The sequence below is a fragment of the Magnusiomyces paraingens genome, assembly GCF_902498895.1.
Source record: "Magnusiomyces paraingens strain CBS 517.90 genome assembly, contig: contig3, whole genome shotgun sequence".
NCBI lineage: Eukaryota > Fungi > Ascomycota > Dipodascomycetes > Dipodascales > Dipodascaceae > Magnusiomyces > Magnusiomyces paraingens.
In genome coordinates, this window is record NW_022474069.1 from 1,124,685 (window position 1) to 1,150,942 (window position 26,258).

The 26,258-nt window shown below is 38.7% G+C and overlaps 9 protein-coding genes across 9 annotated transcripts; 4 read left to right on the plus strand and 5 right to left on the minus strand.

Annotated features, from left to right (window-relative positions):
• Positions 1 to 333: 333 nt before the first annotated feature.
• On the plus strand, positions 334 to 827 carry SAPINGB_P003645 (uncharacterized protein; the record flags this gene model as incomplete). Its single annotated transcript, XM_031998361.1, has 2 exons — positions 334 to 546; positions 783 to 827. 2 exons carry the CDS (start codon positions 334 to 336, stop codon positions 825 to 827), a joined length of 258 nt encoding a protein of 85 aa, XP_031854252.1.
• Positions 828 to 1,412: 585 nt separating this feature from the next.
• On the minus strand, positions 1,413 to 4,904 carry SAPINGB_P003646 (uncharacterized protein; the record flags this gene model as incomplete). Its single annotated transcript, XM_031998362.1, has 1 exon — positions 1,413 to 4,904. One exon carries the CDS (start codon positions 4,902 to 4,904, stop codon positions 1,413 to 1,415), a length of 3,492 nt encoding a protein of 1,163 aa, XP_031854253.1.
• Positions 4,905 to 5,087: 183 nt separating this feature from the next.
• SAPINGB_P003647 (uncharacterized protein) lies at positions 5,088 to 6,983 on the minus strand (the record flags this gene model as incomplete). Its single annotated transcript, XM_031998363.1, has 1 exon — positions 5,088 to 6,983. One exon carries the CDS (start codon positions 6,981 to 6,983, stop codon positions 5,088 to 5,090), a length of 1,896 nt encoding a protein of 631 aa, XP_031854254.1.
• Positions 6,984 to 8,199: 1,216 nt separating this feature from the next.
• Positions 8,200 to 10,864, minus strand: SAPINGB_P003648 (uncharacterized protein; the record flags this gene model as incomplete). The annotated part of the gene is made up of 7 exons (XM_031998364.1): positions 8,200 to 9,039; positions 9,088 to 9,351; positions 9,415 to 9,576; positions 9,621 to 9,830; positions 9,915 to 9,975; positions 10,035 to 10,638; positions 10,831 to 10,864. 7 exons carry the CDS (start codon positions 10,862 to 10,864, stop codon positions 8,200 to 8,202), a joined length of 2,175 nt encoding a protein of 724 aa, XP_031854255.1.
• Positions 10,865 to 11,706: 842 nt separating this feature from the next.
• SAPINGB_P003649 (uncharacterized protein) lies at positions 11,707 to 13,435 on the plus strand (the record flags this gene model as incomplete). Its single annotated transcript, XM_031998365.1, has 3 exons — positions 11,707 to 11,873; positions 11,943 to 11,994; positions 12,050 to 13,435. The coding sequence occupies 3 exons, from the start codon at positions 11,707 to 11,709 to the stop codon at positions 13,433 to 13,435; spliced, it is 1,605 nt and encodes a 534-aa protein (XP_031854256.1).
• Positions 13,436 to 13,490: 55 nt separating this feature from the next.
• Positions 13,491 to 14,903, minus strand: SAPINGB_P003650 (uncharacterized protein; the record flags this gene model as incomplete). The annotated part of the gene is made up of 1 exon (XM_031998366.1): positions 13,491 to 14,903. One exon carries the CDS (start codon positions 14,901 to 14,903, stop codon positions 13,491 to 13,493), a length of 1,413 nt encoding a protein of 470 aa, XP_031854257.1.
• A 552-nt stretch (positions 14,904 to 15,455) lies between these two features.
• On the plus strand, positions 15,456 to 16,634 carry SAPINGB_P003651 (uncharacterized protein; the record flags this gene model as incomplete). The annotated part of the gene is made up of 1 exon (XM_031998367.1): positions 15,456 to 16,634. One exon carries the CDS (start codon positions 15,456 to 15,458, stop codon positions 16,632 to 16,634), a length of 1,179 nt encoding a protein of 392 aa, XP_031854258.1.
• A 472-nt stretch (positions 16,635 to 17,106) lies between these two features.
• On the minus strand, positions 17,107 to 17,877 carry SAPINGB_P003652 (40S ribosomal protein eS1; the record flags this gene model as incomplete). Its single annotated transcript, XM_031998368.1, has 1 exon — positions 17,107 to 17,877. The coding sequence occupies one exon, from the start codon at positions 17,875 to 17,877 to the stop codon at positions 17,107 to 17,109; it is 771 nt and encodes a 256-aa protein (XP_031854259.1).
• Positions 17,878 to 23,395: 5,518 nt separating this feature from the next.
• Positions 23,396 to 25,468, plus strand: SAPINGB_P003653 (uncharacterized protein; the record flags this gene model as incomplete). The annotated part of the gene is made up of 1 exon (XM_031998369.1): positions 23,396 to 25,468. The coding sequence occupies one exon, from the start codon at positions 23,396 to 23,398 to the stop codon at positions 25,466 to 25,468; it is 2,073 nt and encodes a 690-aa protein (XP_031854260.1).
• Positions 25,469 to 26,258: the final 790 nt, after the last annotated feature.

Sequence of the window (26,258 nt, forward strand, 5' to 3'; positions counted from 1 at the left end):
ACTTCTTCTTATCGACTTGAAGGACTTGCCCCAATGTTTATATCCTCTCTCGTAGCTGCTGGTTATGACGTGCTTCCAAAAAGAGCTGTTATCAATCAGTGGGTTAGGGTTGTATGTTATTATGCTATATTTGCTTCTTTGCACCCCTCCAGGAAATGAAAAATAAAAAATAAAAAAAAATTTTAAGAGTTGAAACCCATCGGAGTTTTTTTTTTTTTTTTTTTTTTTTCTTTACTAATCAATCTTTTTTCTTTCTTCTTTTATATTCATCTACCCTTTTTTTTTCCTTTTTTTATTTTCATCTCTTCTCTTCAGATATATCTCCATCCCGCCATGTCTCTGACCTCCGAGTACTTAGATGATGCTATCAGAAACCGGCTGGAGGCCGTGTACGTCGAATGCGCCGACACTTCTGGAGGTTGCGGCCAGGCTTTTGAGGTGATCATTGTGTCACCAGTCTTTGCTGGTAAAAACCGTCTAATGCGCCACAGACTTGTCAACCAAGCTCTGCGTGAAGAAATCAATTCCATCCATGCTTTTACTCAGGTAAGTAGTCTGTGAATTTAGTATTTTTTTGCTTTTTTGTTTTGTTTTGTTGTTTTGTTTTGTTTTGTTTTGTTTTGTTTTTCTCTATACCTAGATAATCTAAAAGATCAAGCTTTTTAATAAGATCTAACTTATGTGTATTCGCGAGTGTGGAGAAAAAAAAAAGTAAAGATATAATATTTATATATATATTGGGAAATAGTGATTAATATTGACATTAAACCTTTTATTTCTAGAAAAACTATACACCTGAAGAATGGACAAAGCTTCATGGAGCATAAAGATTTGTTTCAAAAAGATTTTGAATCCCAAGTCAATTTTTTTCCTGGGCTCTTATTTTTTTTTTTTTTTTTTAAAACAAATTCCTTGTTTTGTGTGATATTATTATTATACATGAGAGAAACTTCACAGCTTATTATGAGTTTACTGTCAATAGATTTCCATGTCAAAAGGGCTTATGTTTTTTTTTAAAAAAAAAAAAAGAAAAGCACAGGAGGTTATCTGATTTGATTCAATCTTTTTCTAATTCTTCTTTTTGGTTTTTTTTTGGTTTTTTTTCTGGTTAAAAATGTTTTTTTTTTTCTTTTAATTGTTTTATTTTTTTCTCCCTTAATATCCTCTTTTCAGCAGGTCCGGGGGCTCTTTGTACAGGCACTTGCAAGCTTCCAGCATCACCATCATCGACCACCACTTTCATCTCTATCTTTATCCATCTTTTCTCTAGTTATCTTGCATTATTCCATTTGTCTTTTAGTTATAATCGGTTATATAAATCATCTTATATATATGTACAATAATGATTTCATTCAAAAAAAAAAAACAATTTAAACTATGATTTTAACTTTTCATTTGTTTTGTCATCATCATCAACGGATCCTCACTTGGCCTCCTAAAACTCCTGTGCGCTCAATCCGCAGCTCCTTCATACTATTCTCCGGACTCACTAGCTCTCCAACTAACCTTCGCTGCCACTTCTCAACAATCTCGTCCACCATAAACACAGCACTCGCTGCAAGCCCTCGGACCCTCCGTGCCTCGTAGTCCATGGCCCCGAGACCAGTAGCAGAAGCTGGCAAGGTTGTTGCAGACTCAATGCTGCTGCCTCCACCGACCCCTTCCTCGTGGTTTTCCCACATTTCTTCAACCCAGAGCTTGAGCTCCACCACTTCCTGGGGCCATCGACTCACAAGTGCCTCACCACCGTCTTGTTCACGTGCAATCTGCACAATAGCCAAGATGGCGGTGTACAGACCCTCGCGTACTGCCAAATCCTCATAAACTTGGGCATTCTCATTTCCAGACTCAACAGCCCCTCGGAGTCCGCGTGCACGTTGCGCCATCACAATTTCCAACAAAACTCCGCTCATCTCCGTGAGTTCCGTAGATCCAGGCGCAGCCAAGTACAGCAACACAGCAAGTGTACGCAGCACCTGTGCTAAAAACATTCCAAAGTACGGTGTTCCCCTTGCACTCGAAGACGAAGATCCAGATACCCGCTGCCAGTTACCAGCCAGCGGCAGGAAAAAGGACCGCGCTGCTGTCTTGGCATACACATTTGTCCGCGCCAACACACCGCTTGGTCGAAGCTTCCCAACGGTACCTTCTTTCCGCTGTTTTTCGAGACTTCCTGACACCCGCAATTCCCGAGCTGCTCCCACAAGCTGCTCCTGTGCCCGTTCAGTAGTTCCACCCAATAGCTCCTGCTGCATCTCGTACGTCAGTGTTTTGAGATGGGCTCCGCTATAGCCTTCGGCTCCAAGCCTTTTCTGTTCGTCAGGATCACCACCAAGTGATACCTCATCCATTTCCAAAAACAGTTTGTGCAAAGCTTCTGAAGGCAATTTTCGAGATGCAAACACTGGTGAATTACCTGCACCCGTCTTGCTGTTGGCCAAAATCTCAGCGCCAGAAGCCAACCCACTTAAAACAACAGTCCGTTGTAGCGCAGAATAATCACCAGTCACCAAAAGCACAGATAAGTGCGGGCCCACCCGAGAAGGATCTGCAGCCACAAGCGTCGCCAGGGCAGACCCACGCTGCTCCTCAAACTGTTTAATGTCGAAATTGTTACGCATCCCCACCAAGGCCGTAGCCAGTTCTTTGCTGTAAAATTGCAACTCTTTTCCGTATCTAGCCTTTTGTTCAATCAACTTGGCTGCAGTCTCCAATCCAAGCTTCTGCTTGGCAAATGACTCAGTAGCATCAAGATATGCAACCAAATCTTTAATGTATACTGGAGGTTTGGTGTTGCGTTTATCCTTGTCCAGCACATTAAGCGATGGATCATCTAGATCCTCTTCTTCTAAATCTGAATCAAGATCCTGTTCCGGTGCAAAAGATAAAGGCGCAAATTCACCATTATCGTTATTATCATCCTCATCGTCAAGTTCCATTTCGTCTGCATTGCTTTCGGGGTATCCCTCATCTTCTGTTTCAACTGCAGTTCTTTTCTTTTTAGGCTGAATATGGTCATGGTTTTTCTCCAGTACTTCCCACCAGCTCCCTTCTTTAACTAAATGATCATTGAGTCCCACAAGGTATTTCCGGAAATAATCCAAGTCTGCTCCATAAACTTCATCCACACCAAAACTCAATGGCGCATCATTCTTTTTATCCAGCTCGCGACTAAACGTTTCCGCAACAGCCATACCCAATACCCGCGGGCGCACCGAATTTGATGATAATCTATTGGTAATTGCATTTAGGTACGCAGCAGATTCCAAAATCTTGGACTTGATAAACTCTGCATCTTCTACATAGCCTCCACGAGCAAGATTAAGCGTCCATAGAACTAAAAGTTCTGATTGAGCGTGCTGAGCCACGAGTGACGCATGTCGAATATTCATATTTTTCCCCCACTCTGCCAGCAACTCTTCAATTTGTAAATACTGCCATTCCCCGTAATCAAACTTTTTGTAGACTGTATCCAAAACAATTACAAGGACCCTGCGTAACCCAAGCGAATACTGCGGCGACATTGCCATTGCGGGGAAATTATGTGTGATGCTTTCTAGCGTAGCTCGTTGCTTATCGATGTCTCCTGATAACGGAGAAATACATGCGCAAACTAGCCGCACAAGTAAATCTGCGCACGCACCAACAATATTACGTGCCTCGGCACCACCGCTATTCTCGTCTTCGTCTTGCTCAAGAACCACAGGCACACACAGGTAAGTTCTGTAAATATATGGAATAATGTATGAAGAAAATACAGTACGGACATCCAGGGGCTTCATGGTGGCAAATGCTTGTAAGGCTAGATCTTCTGTAAGCTCATGGTTATGCGGATCAATAAAACTGCTCAGCAGCACGGTATTTTGTGGACCACCAGCGGATCCGTGCAACCGTAAACCGCGCAACAAAAAGTCTGGAATGGCTTCTTCACAGTTCTTGTTACGAAGCATGTCAAGCAAAGATGCTACCAAAAATCGCTGGTATGCTTGCGGATCACAAAGCCACCGCCACGACACAGCGTAAAGCTCGGGTCCAGTAATAAGTGGATGTCGGCCAAACACCGTCAGGCACTGTGCAGCAAGCATGTATACGCGTGATCCAGCAATGTAAGCAGCCACCTCGCGAAACGCAGCAGGCCGCCGGGCAGAAGATGACGAGGCAATAGCACGAATGTACATACACGCCACTGCACCAGGTTGCTCAAGCATCGATGCCAGCAGATCAAGGAGCAACGATGTCTGGCGGAATGCTGCCAGCAGGGTATCCGAAACGCGGGTATGTTTAGTAGCAGTAGGTCTTAAGTCTGTATCAGTGACTTTTGCAGATGCGTGTTTATTGCGCTCGCCTGGGTCCACTAGAAAAGATGATGCGGAGCCGGTTATTGAGGCTGTGGTATTTCTTGTGTCGCTATCGTCGTCAAGAAAGGCCCTTAAATGAGTTTTAATTTGAGCTAAAATGCTGGCAATGCCTGGAAGTGAGTCAAAAAGATGTAGAACTGGGCCAAGCTCTGTACTTGGGTCAAGCTGGGTATAGAGATCAGGCAGGTTGACATTGAGCACCGTTGCCAGAACGGAAGCTAATTGCGGGGAAGTCGTAGATTCCGAGGTGTTTTGTTGTTTTTCAAAAATTGTTATAAGTTCAATAAACCTTTCAATACTAGGTCTAAGTCGTAATTCCTCTAAAATTGCATCAGTATTGATAGCCTCAGATTTAGTAGGTGGTAGTTGTTGTGCTGAGGGAAGTGGAACTGGTGTCGATGAGATTTTCTTGGTCTGGATGGCTGTCAACCAGGACTCGTCATCAGATTGATTTTCTAAAATGCGATCCGACCTGAGATCCAAAGTGTGGGAATCCTTAAAATCATCAGGTTCTGGAATATCGGAAATGTCTTGGATGATTGGCATTGATGATTTGGTATTTTGCTTTTTTATTTAAGGTGTTGGTGATGGTGATGGTAGCAGAAAATGGTGTAGGTTTAAAAAAAAAATTAGGGCTCTATATTGACAAGTTTTATGGGTAAGGGTTTTCGTATGTATATAAATTTAATTTACTCTATATCAATAATAAATACGTTCGACACAACTTTACTATTCATCATTAGCAATTTGAACATAAGGACCCGAGTATGTTTCAGTAGTAACAATTCCCAGCTTGATCAAGTCACCCCAAAAGAGATCAATTTTTTCCTTAGCATAAAGCACATAGTCAAAAGCGTCTTCTTCTTCCTCAGCTTCATCTTCGTCGCTTCCCTCGTCCTTAGTAGCATCTTCAAACTTGTAGCCCTCAGAAGTCACCATATCCTCGCGCATTTTGGCATCTGCCGACGCATCAATAACCGCCTGAACAAGACCCCAAATGGCCCAATGGGCACTGACGGCAGCACGCCAGTTCATTGATTCTTGTTCAAGAGCTTCCACTTCAGCTTCAATGGCCTCGTCATCAAAAAAGACTGAGCTCGACTTGTCTTGTTTGGCACGAATCGAATACCCATGTTCAGCATATCCCTGAATCAAGTTGCGTCGTTGTGCCCGTGTAGGATATTTTGTGTGGTGAATTTTCCATGGTTTTTCTGTACTCAGGTAGTCTGACATCCACTCACAAAAGTGGTTTACAATATCGTATCCGCGAGTGTTAGCCCCACTATACTCAAAGTCAATGACAACAATTTGTCTGTGTTCAAAAGCTGGGGAAAGTAAAGGTGATCCAGGAGGGGGCAAAATGCGCAACAAGTTACCGTATTGAGTGTCATTGTGTGAAAAAACAAGTTCCTTTTTAATTTGCTCTTGACCTAAAGCCAAAGCTTTAGGGTCATCAACCTTGGGTGCATATTGTTTTTCTAGCCAAGTCTTGTATTTGTTAATAGCCTCTTCAAACTCATCAAAAGTTTCAGTTCCAAGAATTTCCTTAAAGATGTTTTTGCCTTGGTATTGGGGTTGCTTTTGTAATGCAATGAGCTTTTCACGGGCGGGACCCACCCACTTGGTAATGTTGGTAAATGCACAGGGACCTAGTGCACGCTCTTCTTCTTCCTCGAGTTTCACCAAGTCGTGCAACTCGCGCATACGCTTTGCAATTTGAATTGAAACATCTGGATCTCTAACATCGTCCTTGGTGAGGGTAGTTGCCTCTAGAAACTGTTCAAATCGGCCATTGGCAAAAATGCCCAAGAGCTTGGGACCAATATGACGTCGAGACAACCGTGAAATCACGCTAAGTTCCGACTGTCGGTCGATTAAGTTTTCCACGTGAGGTCCATAAACTCTTAAAAGCAACTTGGGGGGGATTTTTTTTGTAATGGCAGAAGAAGAAACGGAAATCGAAGAAACGTAACCCGAGTCTTCAGAGGTAGTGTTAGGGCCCGAAGCTGCAGCAATAGCTTCAGCCACTTCTTCTCTTTCCTTTGCAACGGCGTTAGCATCTGGAGAAAACGGAACAGAATGACCAGTGTACTGGTCAACTCCGGCAATGACGGAAGCCTTGTGTGCCATTTTAATCACGTCGCGAATATAGGTAGGTGGAGCAACGCAGTATACAGCATTAGTGAGAGCGCCCGAAATGCGGGTGACTTGTAGGTCTTTAGCCATTTCTGGCGCCACATATTTGCTCCAACGGTGAATCCGCAGACGGTGAATGATTTTAAGAATGTCTTGTTTAAAGTACTCTGACGGCAACCGATTGTCGAGGAAAATGCTTGTTTTGGGGAGCGCGTGGGATTGATGATTGGTCCCAGACTCTCCATCACTCGTGTGGCCCGACCCGGGAATACTACCCTGGCTTCCAAAGCTTTTGGATCTGTAAAATGAGCTCGGGCCAAGAGAAAGACCACTAATTCCAGAAGTCACAGGCCCCAAGGAAGGGCTTGTGGGACCAGGGGAGCCACGGGTCTTGGAGTATCTACGGTTGATGGAAGATGGAGATGGCGCAGTAATGGGGTCTGATTTCCCAGAAAGTACGGGGGAAAAGGCTGTTGGAGGTGGGGTCATGATATAGATTTGATGGTGGTATTTAAAAGGAATAGAGAATCCTTGATGATGAATAGAATGTTTCTTAACAGAGTTCTGGTTTAAGCAGAAAAAAATTGAAATAAAATAAAACAAAGGGAAGAGTGTGAGAATAGGGGAAGGGGAAAGAAAAAGAGATGTGGCAACCCTTTTATATGCAAAAAAAAAAAAAAAAAAAATCCAACAAAAAACTTTAAACCAGAACAACAGCCTTTATTGATAAGGTATGAATTATGTCCATAATTTTTTATTTTTTTTTTATTTTTTTATTTTTTTTATTTTTTTTATTTTTTTATTTTTTTTTAATTTTTCTTAATTTTTCTTTTATAAAATAAATCTAATATTGAAGGTTTTCTTTTTTTCAATCCATTCTAAATCCCAAAAAAAAAAAAAAAAAATCTAAACATGAACTAAACTTTCTATTAACTCTCGAGTCAATCTGTTTTTTTTTTTTTTTAAAAAAAAAAATTATTTACTTGTTTCCTTCAAAGATTTGCTGAAAAAAAATAAAATAAAATAAAATAAAATGCCCAATGACACCCCCACTTCCCTCCGTGTTCTTTTGGAAACGTTGGGGGAAAGTCTGACTGTGGCCAATTAAAAAAATGCCAGCAGCAACCAAAAATGTTTCGCGGGGTCACGCGATAAGACAACCCCGACCAGATTCAAGCGATAAAAAAAAAAAAAAAAGAGAAATCAAAGCTTTGAATTTATAAAAATAAAATAAAATTAAATGAATGAAAGGAACTTTTATATCTTTTATTCTAAGTTTCAAAGTATTTTGTTGTCAAATAAGCCGGAAAGTTCCAAGAAACTGTGCGGACCGAAATGTCTGGCCAGAAATCCCCATTTAGCTTGAATTTTTCAACAATCTGCCCAGCCCCAAACTTTCACATGCCAAACTCCGTGTCAGCCACCCAAAAAATTCCGGTCGGCGACATACCAAAAAAATTTCACCATTTTTTTCGTCATTGTGAAATTATCATCACCATCATCATCATAAAAACCAAAATGTAAGCCAATCAGTATATTTTATTATTATTATTATTACTACTAATATTATGCTCATATATATAATATATACTATATCCACAAATCATTTTGAAATTGAAAAAAAACCCTTAAAAAAATAAATCATTACTTGGTCATCACATTAAAAAAACTAAAAAAAACATTTCCACAAATTTTATTGTAGTAGTTATTTGTGGCTAGAAATAGAAGCCTCAGTATGGCTTTCACTAGCCACCTTTCCTGTTGAATTTACCACCGAAGCCATAGACTGAGGCTGAAAAGATTTTTGTTGAGGCTGGGCCGGTGATTGTTGTTGCTGTTGCTGTTGTTGGTTGGCTGCCGCATGCAAGGCTGCCACCATAGCATAGTTATACGCAGCCTGAGGATAACCAGACATCATAGCTGGATTCATCATAGCCATGGACCCTTGCCGAGCAAGAAAACGAGCATATTCACCATCAAAGTAGTATGGAACACCTTCCTTAGTTCCACCAACAGAAGCACTTGACATAGTGCTGGTGCTTCCACTTCCTGGACCAGCACTATTAGCTCCAGGAGACACATCGGTTCGAAGAGGAGAACTAAGCGGTGGGCTAAGAATAGAAGCGTGGGGATAATATCCATAAGAGACACCGGGATACATCTGTGGGGTATAACGAGGCACAGATGCCGAAGGAGGTGTTGCAAGAATAGGAGGATAAAAAGACAAGCCTTCATACCCAGAGGGAGGCATGTAAGTTCCGCTATACTGTCCAGAATTAGGTGAGTAAAACTGATTAGCACTAAAACTGCGAGGATTAGGTGCATTGGACAAAACAGCTTGACTTGAGCCCCCAACACTTGTAAAGGTATTATAAGGGTTATAGTAAGGCTTGAAGCTACTAGAAGTTCCATTGCCAGTCAGGTTGGGTGGTGCTGCAGAAGGAACCCGAGGATCAGGTCTAGCCACAGCATCGTCACCTTCAAAAGAAATCACCACAAGACGATGCTCAACCTCAATTTTTTTATTGTCAAACATGTTTCCATTCTAGAAAGTTAGTTATTATAATTTCAATCTTCTTTACTCTTCACTCACCTCTTTGAGAGTTGCTTCACGCGGGCTCAACTCATTTTCAAATTTAATGTATGCCACTGCACCAGATTCAGGCTTCAAAAGTCTGACAATAGAAACATCTTTAATAGGGCCATAATTAATAAAACGCTCCCAAAGCTTTTCTTCAGTTATATCTGAACCAAGGCCCTTGATTGAAATTGAGCGCGAGTCGAGCTTGTTAAGATCAAGCATAGAGTCGACATTCTGAGACCAAGTGACATTCCATTTAGAGTTGAATGTCTCATCCTTTAAAAAAATGTTAGAAAAAAAAAATATTATTATTACATTAATCCAGCATAATTGACTCACATTAAAGGCTTTAATCGCATCGGCACGAAAAGCATACTTTGCAAAGCATTCATTTGGAAAAAATTCGCTAGAATTTGGAAGATTCGTGGACTTAGCTTCAATAAGCTCTTCAATCTTTCCAAACGCTTCAACAGCCCTTTTTGTTTCCTGAAACAAGTTAGTCTTAAAGTTTAAAAAAAATTATTAGAATGTTATAAAACACTTACTTCCACGGTGGCGCCATCATTCTTGGGTGAAAGAAAAATCGTTCTATTGACGCGAGCCCGCTCACATCTTAAAGGGCGTTTATTCAAAATGTAGCCGTGAGCTCTCTTTAGTGCAACTTTGGCTTCTTCAATAGTTTCAAATTGAACAAAAGCATAGGGCCGGTTTTTATTGTCTTTCAAAACCTTGATTTCTGGATAAGTTCCGCAAAGCTAGATAAGGTTAGCAAAAAAAAAAAAAAAAAACTTTCTTTTTCACTAAATCAAAAAAATAAAAAAAAAGGAGTATGAGCTTACCTTAAAGAAAAGAGACTGAAGCATTTCCTTATGGTCACCAAGAGTGATACCATTGACAAGACTAAAAAGTTAGAATTGAGTTGCACTGCTTTTTTTTTTTTCAAAGTGAAGAATGCATACCTTGCAACAAAAATACAAGCTGCTGGATACTTAATCAAAGAACTAGAGTCGGAAAATGTATGAATATCTTTTGTTCCTCGTTCATTTGACTTAGGTGACCTATTTTCATTTCGATGATAAGACGGCTTTCGCTTTGAGTCTGAAAGAGGAGAATTGGAATTTGCAAGTTGGCTTCTGCGAATTGGAACATTAGATCCGGTTCGGTTATAATTTTCTCCTCTATTTTGCCAATTCTTTGCTGCATGAGCATAAGAGGGAAGAGAATTTGAACGCACAACAAAAGGTTTAGCTGATTGTTTATACTTCGATTGAAATGAGGGATTGTGGGTGCTGCTATTATTGTTGTTATTATTATTATTATTATTGTTGTTGTTGTTGTAATTGTTGTAATTGTTGGGGCGGATTGAGGGGAAATTTCCATTCCTGCTGGTATTGGAATTGTTATTGTTATTAGAAGGTCCAGAGGGAATTCTTTTAGCATTTGATGGGGCATGCTTAGACGAAATTTGAGTTCGATGAACAGATTGGGACTGGGTTGAGGCATTGGATGATGATGAAGATGGAGAAGAGGATGAAGAAGATGAAGAGAGATTCAAAACCTCATCTAAAGTAGCATTGTTTTAAAGTTAGAAACTCAAAAGGGAAAATAAAGTCAAATAACAACATGATGGAAAGTTGGCCGAGAAGAGACGGCTTTGTGCATAATGTTTGCATAAACAAGCACATGTGCACCTCGGGAGGCCCTCATCATCATACCAAGTTTGACAATAACAACAACAATAGAAAAAATACATACATTTGTTTTTAGATTTTCCTTTGCGAGAAATCATTTTGTATGGCAATAAAAGATAAATAAATAAGAAAAGCTATCTTGTTTTAGGTGAGAAAAAGCAGAGTAGAGCAGAAAGTAAGAGAAAACTCTGTGGGGGGATTACAAGAAAACTAAGCAAATTAGATGGTGGGTTTAAAGAAAAGGAAAGCGTATAAGATTGATATAAGCAGAAGATTTTATAAAAAAATATCAAAGTAAAAGGAAAAGAGTAAAGAGTAAAGAATTAAGAGTAAAGAAAAATTTGCGGAAAAAGTCAAGGTTTATATATTTTAATCCTGATGAGATTTTTAACTAGTGAAGATAGATCAGCATAGATATCACAACAATAACGTGGTAATGCATAATTTTTGGCTTTTTCCCTCCCACTAGAATCCACTTCTAGCCCAGCCCAATTTTTCAAAGTGGTTTGGTTCTGATACATGCTAAAAAGCGCTGGACCAGCCTTTTCCTTTTTTTTTTCTCACCCTTCGATTGTTATTTGTCCATTGAATTGTTATTGTGAGATTTCTAATTTAGCATAGATATTTAGGCTGTGCGCTTAGCATGAGGCGTGCCATGTTTGAAAATTCGATGCTGTCTGCATGAAATTAAAAAAAAAAAAAACGTAAAAACCGTGTTGAGGACGTGACGACGCTCATCGCTCATCTGCAACACGCCGTGTTTAAGCTTGAAAGCGCGGGGATGATGCTTTAATTATGTAATATAGTTTTGTTACAAATTTATTTAAGTTGTTACAACGGGGAGTCTATCGCCACTGCACACAACATCAACATCTTTTCCCCAGCCTAGGCTCAGTAGTAAGGTAAAGTACAACTGAGAAATCAACATTAAAAAAAATCAATGTCCACATCCCAAGAAACCGCAGCTCTTAAGACCTTTGAGCTAGAAAACGAGATTCAAACTTTGGATTCTTCTTCAGATAAAGATAAAGATCTTGTTGATGCTATCTATCAATTTGACCCACAACAACAAGAAGATTTTCGCAAACAAGCACCATGGAAAAAAGAGTATGCTCATGGTCTTTTATTTTTTTTTTTTTTTCAACACCTAAGTCTAACTTTTATTTAATAATATAGTCCTGAATGGTTTAAAAAAGTCAGAATCTCTTCAATTGCCTTGATCAAAATGGTAAATATAAATCTGTTACTCTGCTCTATCAAAGATCTCATTCTAACAAAGCTAGGCCATCCACGCTCGTTCAGGTGGTTCCATTGAAATCATGGGCGTCATGACCGGCAAAGTACTTCCAAATGAATTCGTTGTCATGGACGTTATTCCTCTTCCTGTAGAAGGTACTGAAACCCGTGTGAATGCCATGGCAGAGGGTTATGAATACATGGTCAACTACGTGACTTCTCTTAATAAGATTGGCCGTAACGAAAATGTTATCGGTTGGTATCATTCCCACCCGGGCTACGGCTGTTGGCTCTCAGGAATTGATGTTAATACCCAACGCCAGTCACAAACTTTCCAAGACCCATTCCTTGCGCTTGTCATTGATCCCAACTGTACAATTGCTGCTGGCAAAGTTGAGATTGGTGCCTTTAGAACTTACCCTCTCAATTCCCAGGGCCGGCCCATCAAAACAGCAGAAAAGGCTTCTTCAGCCTCTAAGATTGCATCAGCAGCCCAGATAAAATCTACAAAGAGCCAGGCTATTCCATCCGCAAAAATCAAGGATTTTGGTGTCCATGCCGATTTCTACTACCAGCTCCCTATTACTTACTTTAAATCTAACCTTGACTCCAAACTACTTGATCTGCTGTGGAACAAGTACTGGACATCAACTCTTTCCCAATCACCTCTTCTCTCCAATTACGATTATGCCACTCGGCAAATCCAAGAAAATGCTCTTAAAACTGATGCTGCCACTGAGGCCTTGGCCCGACAGCTTAATGCAATTCATGAAAATGCAGCATTTCATATTTCATCATCTTTACCAAAACCCAAGGCTTCGAGCTCAGACTCGTTTGCTTCTGCAACAACAATAAACTCTGAAGGAATTTATATGGAGCCTCACAGCCTAACGTCGGGCCACTCGGGGAAAGAGGGTAAAGAAACTCGTGACTCTGGCAAGACGGTATTCATTCCCACTTACGCACTTATTGGAACCGCAATACACAATACAGAGCGACACGGAGATGCAAATGTCACTGCTCCCGGTTCAAGTGGTGCGACCTCTTCCTCAGGTACAGTCTCAGTTACAAGCATGCGCGGCGTTACTAATAAGAAGAAAAAAACAAGTTCGTCTTCGAGTACTGCTTCATCCGAGGAAACTGCAAACTCTTCTAAAAAATCAGAAAAAATCAAGCTGCCAGGTAACTTGGCTCTTTCCGTTAAAAAGTCTGATACCCGGCCTTTCAATTATTTCAATGGTGTTGGCTCTTCGATGAGTGCTCGTTCAGAAATCACATCAGAAGCCCAGGCCGGCGTCAGCATGGAGTTTAAAGAAGCAGTTTTGGGCTCAGTAAGAACTGGTAACGATCAACTCCACGGATTAATTTCACAAGAACTTCGTGATCAGCTTTTTTCCACGATTCTCACTCATAAGTGCGATCATCAGCATTAAGTAATAAGTGGTAATGTATTAAATATAAATAATAATAAAAATAATAAAAAATATATTACTTGAAAAGGGCCCAGATTTTAATTCCAGTTTCAGGGAAATTCAGGTCCTCATCTTCTTCATCAGTAGATTTGCGTGTACCACAGCATGTCGCAATAACCTCGACGCCGTTTTGCGTTACTTGTGGATTCCATGAAACGTCACACACACTAGTGCGCGAGTCATTGGTCATTTTCATCGTTTCGACCTGTGGATTGGTCACTGAGCCTCCCCCCAATTCGGATATTTGATTGAGCCGACCCGCCAACGACTCAAAAGGGTCTTTGTAAACATAAACAGATCCAGTGGAAGTTCCTGCATACAGATCAAATGCGGATCTACCGTGGAGACTCGGCACCCAGTCAACACCTAGTCGCTGTACAGTGCTAAGTGTTTCGAGGGCTGGGTCACTCAGCTGGCCTACTTCGCCTAAATCCATTCTAGTGTCGCGTACAATCACACGTGAATAGCCGCCCCTTAACACTTGGTATAGTAAATTGTCAGAGCCCGGTTCAGGACTCCACAAAAGGCTGGTTGTTCCACTAGTTTGTTTTGTCCAGCTGTATTCCCCTGAAGACGATAACGGTGGGGACAAAATTGTACATCGTGCATTAACACTGTCCACACGGAAATCATACAATGCAACTGCAGAACTTTTGGCTGTTCGCTCTGTACCGCCCTGGTAAAATCCGACAGCAGCAACTAATGAATTGTTTTGACAAGGCTGAGTGGCTATAGCCGAAACAATGGCTCGCCGATATCCTGCAGCCATGGAGTCTGGGACATGGGCTGAGGTCAGTGGACGAGTAGTTTCTGTGCTTGCACCTGGCCTCAGTAAACTAAACATATCAACACGGCCACGCTGGCCTCGAGTTCCAGCAAGAAATGTGTCGTTGGAGCCTGCAGCTCCAGTAAACTCGAGGGCCAAAGCATTATCATAAATATCGCGGTGTGGATTAAATAGCGGATAGCTTGCTACGCACTCTTGTGAATGTACATTGTACAGTTTGATGGGGTGGTCTTCGGTAGATACAAGCACCAGCGCAGGTGCAAACTCCGAGATCTGAAATCCCGGGTAGATGGCAGTGGCTGTTGGGGCTGAGGGAAATTGAAGTCTTGAATAAGGAAGTAAATCTTTAGCTGTGCTAGATGGATTGTCGAGATCAGAAAGCAGATCTGGTGGTGCTACAAAAATACGTGCTGTATTATCGGAACTTGTTGCTAACAATGACGATCCATCTGGAGTCCACTGGCAGGAGGAAAAGTAAAAGTCACGAGTTGACTTGTTAGCTCCCTTTAAACTCTCGGGTTCACGATCCCAAACATTGTTAATGGGATTGCTGGTTGTTCGGTCATTGTAAATTTGAAATGGTGTTGCGGCGCAAAGCACTGGTTGTCTTGCGCTGGTTGTATGGTTTGTTGAGTCGATCATTGAAGTAACCGCCATGGACCACCAAGCACCTTTTATTTATCTGCTCCAAGCCTGAGAAAAATATTTTTTTTTTTCCTTTGGTTCTTTGAAATTTTGACGAAATGTTTTTCAAACCTTTACAGTTTAACAATTGAGTATTTTTCAATGTGATGCCACTTGCTTTTCTTCAAAATTCATCATTGAATGCACGTTTTTTCTGGGACGTATCGGTGCGTGGCTTTTTCTCGAAATTTTTCACGATTAGATGTTTGACAAGTCCAGAAAAGCCCTTACGAGCAGTAAACAGATAGCACCCATTGTCAAATTTCTCATCAACTTCAAGGGGACAAAAAGTATAAAAGGAAGAGCTGTTCTTCAAAGAAATTTGTATATTTCCCCCTTTTGTTTTTTTTTATACTCTCCTCTATATCTAATCTCGATCCATCACCGTCTAGTAGTGTGTGCTGCTTCGTTCCCTACCCTGGAATTAGTCTTTGTTGTCTTTTTTTTTCACTCCAACCCTTGATATATTTTCTTCAACATCCTATCCCCTATTTGCATTCATCATCAGCCATGGCCGAAATCTACTCCTACACTTCCACCGCTCCAGTCAATATTGCTACCCTCAAGTATTGGGGCAAGCGCAATATTTCTTTGAACTTACCCACTAATAGCTCTGTCTCTGTGACTCTCGACCAGTCTGATCTTAGAGCTATCACCACTGCTGCCACCAGCTCCTCTTTTACCAAGGACCGCTTGTGGCTCAACGGTACTGAAGAAGACATTGACAAGAGCGCTCGTCTCTCCACTTGTGTGCGCGAACTTCGTAAGCTCCGTATTGAATACGAGGAGAAGCTTACTACTGAGAAGAAAAAGATTATCCCCTTGAGCACCTACAAGCTCCACATTATTTCTGAGAACAACTTCCCTACCGCAGCCGGTCTTGCTTCTTCTGCTGCTGGTTTTGCTGCTCTTGTATCTTCTGTTGCTGGTCTCTACGAGCTTCCTCAAACCCCTGAGGAGCTTTCCGTTCTGGCTCGCCAAGGCTCTGGATCCGCTTGCAGATCGCTCTTTGGCGGCTACGTTGCCTGGGACATGGGCGTTAAGGAAGATGGCTCCGACTCTAAGGCTGTGAGTGTTGCCCCCCGCGAGCACTGGCCCGATATGCGTGCTCTTATTCTTGTTGCCAACGCCAACAAGAAGGACGTGTCTTCGACCTCTGGCATGCAGACCACTGTTGCTACTTCTTCTCTCTTTAAGGAACGCATTGAGACAGTTGTTCCTGAACGCTACGAGGCTATGAAAAAGGCCATTGTCGACAAGGACTTTGAGTCCTTTGCTGAGTTGACTATGCGTGATTCCAACCAGTTCCATGCCGTCTGCCTCGATTCATACCCACCCATTTTCTACCTTAATGACACCTCGCGTGCTGCCATTCGCACTGTTGAAGAAATTAACAAGCATGCTGGCAAGACCGTTGCTGCCTACACTTTTGATGCTGGTCCAAACTGTGTTATTTACTTTTTGGAGGAAAATGCAGAAAAGGTCATTGGTCCTATCCGTTCTGCACTCGCAAATGCTGAAGGCTGGAATTCCACCGAAATCGCTGCTTCACTTCCCGAGGGCTTTGAGCAAAGATGGCTTGAGGTCTTGAGCGCTGGTGTTTCACGTGTTTACTTTACCAAGGTTGGCGATGGTCCTAAGAAGAGTGATGAAACTCTGATTGGAGCTGATGGCGAGCCCAAGAAATAAGTTTCTTGATAGTTTGGTTCATTTTGGTTTATAATTTTTGAGTTTTTATTAATTTTTGAGTGTAGTATTAGTATATAAAATAAAAATGTGTCTATTGAGACCTAATCAATTATAATTAATAGATTTGTTTTTTTTGTTTTTTAAAACACCCTCCTGAAGAAATTTGAAAAAGCCGTATCCCTCTTAAAGCTCAGTATCCAAATTATGAAAGCTAAATAGCACTTACTTTGATAAGCTCATCACCCGCATAAAACTTCTACAAATGGCCATTTGACAAGCTAATTACTAATGCTTAGCAAAGTATTACATCTACTGAAAATTAGTCAAACATCTGCAAAAACAGGACTAGAGAGAAAAATCTTCAATCAACCACAAAACATTAACACATTCTAAATTAAAAAAAAGTAAAAGAGGGAATAGATTTCAAACGACAATTTCCATTTTTTTTTGTATATACGTTAAAACATCAAGTTTAGACGGACTCAAGAACAACCTCCTTAAACTCAGTAGCGACCTTCTTGCCGCTGTCGTCCTTGAGGGACTCGCCGTGAAGGGCAAGAAGAGCACCAAGATCGAACTTAGGCTGCTTGAGGAGCTTGACCTTGCGGATGTGAACGTTTTGGAGGGGGAAGATGCTGCCAGTAGCCTTCTCAATCTCACGGCCAATAACCTCAGGGATGAGCTTGGAAGTGAGCTGAGCAAGGGTAACGTTGGAAGCCTCTCTGACCATAATCTCAGACATCTTCTTTCTGATGGCACGGATTTGCGAAGACTGAGCGTAGCAAGTTCTCTTGACTTGGTTAGAAGCACGCTTGGTGAAAGCAATGGCGAAAATGCGGAGGTAGTAGTCGTCAGAGGTCTTGACGGTAACGTTGGCCTCAATGAGAGTTTGCCACTTGCGGACAAAAGATCTCAACTTATCACTGGAAAAGTCAAGACCGTGGAAGTTGGTGAGAAGGTTCTTGCCCTGGACCTCATCAACGCGAAGCTTGATGCGGCGGAAAGAGTGGTCCTCCTGACCCTGGAGGTCAGCAAGAGAGACGTCAATGATACGGCCCTTAAGCTCGTCATTGGCGTTCTTCAAACCAGTGGAGCGGTTGACCAGGGTCTTACCGACATCACGCTTCTCAAAGGTAGAAGGAGCCTTGATGTTGTACCATTCCTTGCGGGTGAAGGGGTCGATGACTTTCTTCTTAATACCCTTCTTTCCTTTGCTCAATCTCTTGTTCTTGCCGACAACCATTTTTGAATGTATACTCCTGTAGAAGGCTGGTGTTGAACGAACTGGCCTGCGCTGGGGGGAAGAGGAAGTATGAAGGAGTCGGAAAAGAGAGGAAAAAAAAAAAAAGAGTCGGAGGGGGGGAGGACTGTGAGAGTGTGTCACAGCGCGTGCTCCTAGCTGTTACAACATTCAGGAGAAATTTTTTCTCTCCCTCTTACCGGGTTTCTGGGCTAGGGTTTTCAATTACATTAAGTTGAGATCCGTTACCAAAAAAAATTTCACCGCTTGTTACAACTTTATTAGATTGTTACAAATATACATCTGGACTCTGAAAACTCAAGAGGGACTGAAATATATACCATGCTGAATAGTTCAGTTTATTACTATATGAGGAAGAAATATTTAGCCCTAATTAGGGCAACACTTTCAAATATTAAAAATTTCCAAAATTTCAAACATTCAACTCTATTTCACTAAAACGACAAGAAGATTTACCAACTCTGAATATATGATAAACCATGAAGGAGTATATCAAGTGATCAAGCTTATTAGTTATATGATAACGTTTTCATTATATTCATTATTTATATTAATGGCAATTTTTAATAGAAATATTGTAACAGTATACTAGGTATTTGATTAGAAGTGTAGATGGTACCAATGCCTTTAAGTAGATGAAGATGCCTTAATTCTAATATGAATTGATTTGAATAGTAATTATTTGTTGATCTTGATGGCTTGAGATTGTTATATTTATTTGCTAAATTATATTTATCTGAAAAGCAAATTAATATAAAAATCCAAGCATTATTGACTAAATTTACTCCAACTAAGAAAAAAAAACACCTAGGAATGAATAATCAACAAACCTACACACGAACATTATTTGCCCATGATTTGTACTAATAACGTCAATCATTTAAGTAGAGATCTATGTCATTATGATTGTTTGTGGAGAAGCTGTTGTCCTTCAAGTTGTTGATATTGTCACAATCGGCTAATGTTTAATTATTTTTAAAGTTCCATACTTGGTAAATGCAATATTTAACTACTAGAAGGCCCCCCTTTTTTTTTAAAGTTTATTAAATGCAACGGTATTTTTTTAACAGTTGTGATATTATTTATCAACCAATCATAGGTTGGAAATTTGTTTTCCTTTTTCAAGTAAACGATTTGAAGTTTATGACTCAATCTTTTCAAAGGGATGGGTTTTTTTTTTTTATTTTTTTAAAAAAAAATAGAAAATACAGAAATAAAATATATTTTAGAAATAACAAATGACTATATTTTTAGAAAGAGTAATTCACTTTTAACATTTTGGTACTGCCCTCTTCTTTTAGACTACCTTTACATTAGAGGATTGAAGAGTTCAATTATAGTGCCGTGTGTATTTATAATACAACTTAGAAACAAATATTTTGCCAATTACAAAAAAATATGTGAATAATTTTGGCTGTTGTTGTTGTTTTTTTTTTTTGCACTACCTACACTATGAAAAGATCATTGACTCATAAAATTAAAGTAGAAGTGATATATTCGAGACGGGGAAAGGTGAAATACAGAAAGAGTTATCCCGAAATGAAAAAAAAAAGAAAAAGTCATGTAAAAAAACATTAAAAACGGTTTTTGTCTCCGAATCCCGGACTTGGTAGATGTTGTTTTGAATTAAACTATAGGAAGAGTAATCAATTAAAATGAAATAAGTAAAAATTTAAATAATTGAACTGATTGACCAAGTAAAAGTGGAATCGGTTTTACTTAATGGTATATGCGAAATTTAAATTAATTAAAAATTGAAATATTACGATATTAAAAAAAAAGAAACAGAAAACAAAAAATCTTAAAATTGAAAGGTAGGTACATTTTACTTGTCTAGGAATATGACGACTAAAAGTTTTCTATTCGGTCATATCAATTGCTTTTATTTCTTTGAATAAAAAATTTGAAATAAGAAAGAAAAGTAAAAACTAAAGTAAATATTTAATGTATTTAAATGTAAATTGATATTTTTATAGATCACTGGAGATTATCTTGCTATGAAAAAGTATTTTATTTACTTTATATCAAGTAAAATGGTATTTCGTTTGGTATTTTTATATTTATCATGTATATATTGTAAAATAACTTTACATTTTTGCTATTTGAAATAGATTTTTTTCTATGTAAATGGTAATCGAACAATTATTAAATTAATTGTAAATATCTTTACTCGATTGAATTGGACTTGAAAAGTACTCGGATAGTAAAACCAGGTATTTCCAACAAATATTATTGATTATGAGCTAGTAATTTATCATTTATTTTTTTGATTCTTTTGAGTAATTTGCATAATTTATAATCCATTGATTAAAATAGAATTTAAAAGAAGTATCTGACTCTTTATATGACCAGTGAGATCAATTGAATATCTAGTTCATTCCAAAATGTATTTCGCATGACTTCTTTTTTTACTGATTCAGATTTTAGAGATGATAGTGGAGAAGCTTTTGATATCCACCAATAGATGATTGATTTGGGGAATTGCATATTTAAAAATTTTTTGATAAAATGACAAAAACTTAAAAAAAAATAAGATAAGAATATGATTGAAAACATTTGGACAATTATCATGCAAGTATGACTGACTGGTTTTACTAATTATATTCTATTGTCAACTATTTTTTTTTCTTTAATTCTATAATTCTTTTATTTTGTTGTAAAATAAGTTTAATTATCCGGATTAGTCATATTTCCATGTAAAAAGTATTTATGAAAGAAGTTTGAAATCATTGTTTTTTTTGGAGGAAACAACGGAATGTTTCAAAAGGGTTATTAGTGTGATAGAAAGACGTTTACGGTGATTTCTTATATTTACTTTTTTTTTTTACAAAATTGAAAGTAAGTATTAATCAATTGATATTTTTTTGTTTTTGGACCAGTTGAGAGTAATTTAAAAAACAAAAGTACTGTTTAATGAGTACCATTTTGGGTCCAATATTGACAATTGATCTGACATTAGATTATGGTTAACATTTTGCTTTATCCTGTAATAGTTTTTATCGACTAATTTTGGTTAGAGAATAATCTTATTGATAATGATAGTGATAAATAAGCTCAAGATCAATCATGTTGTTCCATGATCTTCTGTTTCTTTCCTTTTTTTTTTAAAGACAAAGACGGCTTCTAATTGAAATAGGTTAGTCATACCAGGTATTTCCCCTCTTTTACCAAACAATTTTACTTCAATTAAATGGCAAATATGTTAAGTTTTTTTTTTTAAAAAAAAAAAAGTTGATTTTTTTCCCTTGTTAACAGTGAGAAAAGATCTTTGAAAAGCATGCGATAGCGACAACAACAACAAAAAAAAAACTTATGGGGTTTGATCAAAATGTAATATTGCTTTTGTTATTGTTGTAAGACCGTTGTTAAAACTATATATATTTTTTTTAGATTTTAATTTCCCCATATTATGAATACACTCTCTAGAAGGTTCTATGTATGTATGACTGTGATAAAACAGCTTATTAGTGTGTATACGTTGTTACTCTAAAAGTCAGGAAAGAAATGTCTTGGAGGGCATTGTGGATATTGACGGTAAACTCGGTAACGAAGAAGAAGGGATTATTATCACCGTAAGTTGAAAATTATGGAGGAAGAAAAAGGGAAGTCTATTATTTATTATTATTATTATCATCATCATCATCATTTTAAGCAATGGCGACATTTTGGTCCAATTAACGAATTGAGTATAGAGGGAAAAAAAAAAGAAAAGCGTAAAATTTGTTTGTATAACCATCTAGTATATCATGTTTGTAATACGTTATTATAATTTTCAAAGAAAAACCCAGCCACAATATCCAGTTGGGCGTGGCTTGTTCATTCCATTGTGATACTTGAGGATTGAGTCATATACATATGTTACTATGCATGCGAATTGGAAAAGCCTTAGAAAAAAGGCTGGTTTTCATTCTTTGTGACAAACCTTATGACAAGTCAAAAGCCATAAGACTTTTGATCTGTGAATAGGAAACCTTTTTTTTTTGTTTTACCGGTAAAATAAGTTATGAAGTTTTTGTTTGAGATTGGTTAAAGAAGGTGGATGTTGAGTAAGCTTTATTTATAAATAATTAATAGACAGAAGGAAAAACGTGAGTGTGTGTGGATGACCACCGTTAATTGAAGAAGAAGATGCTGGTGAGCACGGCTGAGGCAATTTGCCCAAATCTGGAAAGCTATTGGGGGGACAAAACAAAACGGTGTGTGTAAAATAAAAAAATAAAAATAAAAAAAATTCTATATTAGTTAATTAATAATTTTTTTTTGAAAAGAATTGAGTGATAGAATATGAGTCGATAGAATATGAGTCAATAGAATATTAATTGAAAATAAAATAAAAAAAGATGACGAAAGATCTGGGATTTAGAAAAAAAAAAAAATCAAATATCATTAGTAGGACGTAAGTTATGGGGATAGTGGATACTCAAAAGAAAATTAAAGAGAAGTTCCTGCCGGTTAGACCTAAAAGAATTTTTTTTTTTTTAAATTAATCTGAGAGCAAATTTTTTTCTACAATTTGCCGAAACTTTAGGAAAATCATTACTTGGTAGTTCAATTCCAAGGTCTATTTAGTATTGGAGACTATTTCCCGTGCAAAGACCCGTGAAACAGGTTCTGGTGGAGAGACGAGAGTGCTGGTGAAAAAATTTTTCTTTTCACATTTCTTTTGTTAATTATAATAGTGTAGCAGACAGATAAAAAAAAAATAGATTGCGATATCGGCGCATATCCTAAAAAAAAAAAAAAGCTTAAAAAAATTTTTTTTTTTTTTTTTTCAACGTGCCTGGTTGGCGACGAATTGATGACGGGTCATGGAATTAATAATAAACAATTGACGGGATTTGCGGGGTGAAGCCATTGGAGTGTCGAAAAAAGTTCACTTGCAAAAGTCTTGAGAGATTCAAATAAATAGAATTATTTGTACATTTATTTAAAAATTAAAAATAAAAATAAAAATAAAAATAAAAATAAAAATGGAAATTAATATAAAAATGAAAATAAAAATTAAAATTAAAACCCCAAGACTTGTTTTATTTTATTTTTTTTTTGTAAAAATCGCAAATCCCCGTGAATGTAAAAAAAAAATTTTTTTTCAATCAATATAATTATTATTATTATAAAAAAAAAAAAGAAAAGCTCCGGTTCCGGTGGATTGTATGGGGTATTTAGTACTGCAGCAGCAACTGCTGGTTCTTTTAATGCTGCTGATTTGCTTGTGAAGAGGAAAAAAAAAATTGCACGGTAGTAATAGTATTCAGTAGTAGTAGTAGTGACTCACGAGCCAAACATCCCCTCCCTACCGAAAATGCCCATAAAATATCGCAGGTGCAATATATAAAAACTCTCGTCTTTCCAGGTTCCGGATTATATTTAATTCTTCCTTTTTTCTCTTCTTCTTTTTCTAATCTTTAGTTAAATAAATCAACTTCTTTTTTATCAATATCATATATATATAAAAAAAAATTATCATTAATAGTGTTTTTTTTTTTTTCAAAAAAATAAAATGGCACATACAACCCCACTAAACCACCAGCATACCTCCTCTGCTTCTTCATCATCATCACGATCTGCAACCACAAATAACCATGCCATAAACTCAAATAGAATACCACTTCAACAGCCACCATCAGCTTCCTGGACTTGCCCCCAGGGCCCACGGTCTCCATCATTGGCATCCGTATCAACGGAATCTTCTTCCTCAGACAACTCTCAATTCTCTGCTCCTGTTTCCCCACACATGCTAGCACTGAACAGGCCCCCAGCACCCCCCAGATCATACTCATCATCGGCAACATCATCAACATCCTCTAGCATCGACGACTACTCCAATTACTACTTGGCCATGACCCGTAACGATACCAGACCAGATGCTCCTCCACCAGAGTACGGCAGTGAATTTACAGTTGAGCCATTGACAGTCAAAAATAAACCCCCACATGCCCTCCGCATTCTGCTCAACTCTCCACTCACAAAACCCTTTGAAAATGGTGAAATCATTCTCGGAACACTCCAGGTTGCTCCAAATGACAAACTCCATGTCTCATCTCTCACAATTACTCTTGAGGGTGAAGAAGTCACTTCCCGCGTAAGCTGGACTCATGAACACATTCTGAGGCGTCATATGAAACTCCGCGTTCAAGATATTACAAACCTCCCCCCAGATACTCTGCTCCGTGCAGGCTTTCTATACTCATTCCCATTTTCCATAGAAATCCCAGAGATCCAATCCTCAACTGCTTGTCGTGACATTGAGGATCATGGCCACACTGTTGGCGATTACCATCTGCGAGTCCCACCAACCCTCGCACATCCTCCCGAATACCCAGTCCCAGCAAGCGACATGCCCAACAATGCAGCTCGCATCACCTACAAATTAACTGCTGTTCTCAAACGGTTTAGCCCCAAAACTGGTGAGCCCGTGGCATATGCTTCAACCCACATTTACATCAACATTTCTCCCTCGTATGCCGTTGCACCAGAAGACTTAGTTCCACCAGCTATTCCCTTCAAATCCTTTGTTGAGGTCACAAAACGCTCAGGGAAACTATCCTCGTCTAAGAAACCCCTGGGTGTGGCCCAGCTGACTTTTGATCATTTCCCCATCCTGCCTCTTTCCACAAAAACCGTTACCATGCTGCCCCTCTCCATCAAATTCTATCCAAGTAAATCAGCCCCAAATACCCCACCACCACCCATCCGCAGGCTCTCAGTTTACCTCAAAGCCCGCACAGTATACTCCAACGAAACTTCCTTTAAAACATTGCCCACGAACTTTGGTGCCGTCCGCAATTTACAAATAGAATCTCGCTTTAGCGATGTCATCGACCCAGCAAAGGGTCTTTCGCTCAATGCCTCAAAAGATTCCACAAACTCTCACCTGCCTCCAGGATTCAAGGAAGTCTTTCAGACTTATATTGTTACTCAAATGAATACTTCTTGTGGGTTCCAGTGGCCACAGACCCCAGTCCCGGTTTCCCACAACTCCTCTCGCCAGGTCTATGATGCTTCATTTGCAATCCCCATGGTCATGCCTACATCCCATCAGCACGCATTAATCCCCAGTTACCGCTCCTGTTTTACCATGCGCGACTACACTGTGGTTATTTGTGCTGAGTTTTCTTCAAGCTGCATCCTCAATATTGAGGTGCCTGCAGTCCTCGTCAAAAACCAATCAGACGCGCTTTCTAATGCTTCTATCCCGGGATACTCATTACTTCCTGAGGTACCTATTCCGTCTTTGGAAAAACCAATTGATCGGTCTTCTTTTTCATCATCTTCTTCTCCTACTTCTAATTCCTCGTCCTCTTCCTCTTCTTCTTTTTCTGCATTATCATCACCATCTTCACCATCGTCACCTTTATCAGTCCAAACGTCTTCTCATCAGCATTCCCACCAGCATCACAACACCCCTTCACCCGCTTCTTCATCAACAAATACCCCGACGCCAAGATCACCGCGTGATTTATCTCCCCACTCTGCATACTCGTCAAGCCAAGACGATCTCTTGGTGATTGACGCTTTTGAGCGCAAAGTACCCAAGAGCACAATCCCTAGTTTACTTGCATCCCGCCGATAATAAGGCAACTTTTTTTTTTTAATTACTATCCTTATAATTTTATCGATAATAAACCATTATCAGTATCTTTTTATCTCTTTCGTCAACATCCTTTTTTTTTTCTACTCATTTTAATGATTGGCATGAAAATCGTTTATGTAAATTTTTTTTTTATTTTCTAAAATAAATACAGTGTAAATCTAATCCTTTTTTTATTTTTAATTTTTTAAACTTGGTGCTTCCCCTCTTTCCATTGATCGACTAGATCGGTAAGATATTCATGCTAAAAGGGGAGAAAATATAAACATAATATTGAAATAAATTAAAAACTAGAATAAAATAGTAAGTTTAAAAACAAAACTTTTTTACATAAATATCGTTTACCCAAAATAAAAATAAAAATTAAAAAAAAATAAAAAATAAGTATATTAAATACAAAAAAAAGTTAGACTTGGACGACACCGGAGTTGAACCGGGGACCTTTCGCATGCTAAGCGAACGTGATAGCCAACTACACCAGACGCCCACGTGATTTAAAATTTAAATTTTTCAATACCTGAAAATTCTAAATTTTACATAATTGTCACCAAAGTAGAAATGTTAGAATACTTTAAATTTTACAGAATTTATGAGTAGTATAGTAAAATCAAGCTTGGTAGATAGGTTTCAATAATTTACTTTCTGTCTCTCAGAGGCAAGAGATATTTTCGAGAAGCTAGAGATGCAACCGCTGAGGTTAAATATAAAGTTTATTGTGAAAAAGAGTAAAATTATATGAAAAACAAAAAAAGTTATCATTAATGCTAATGAT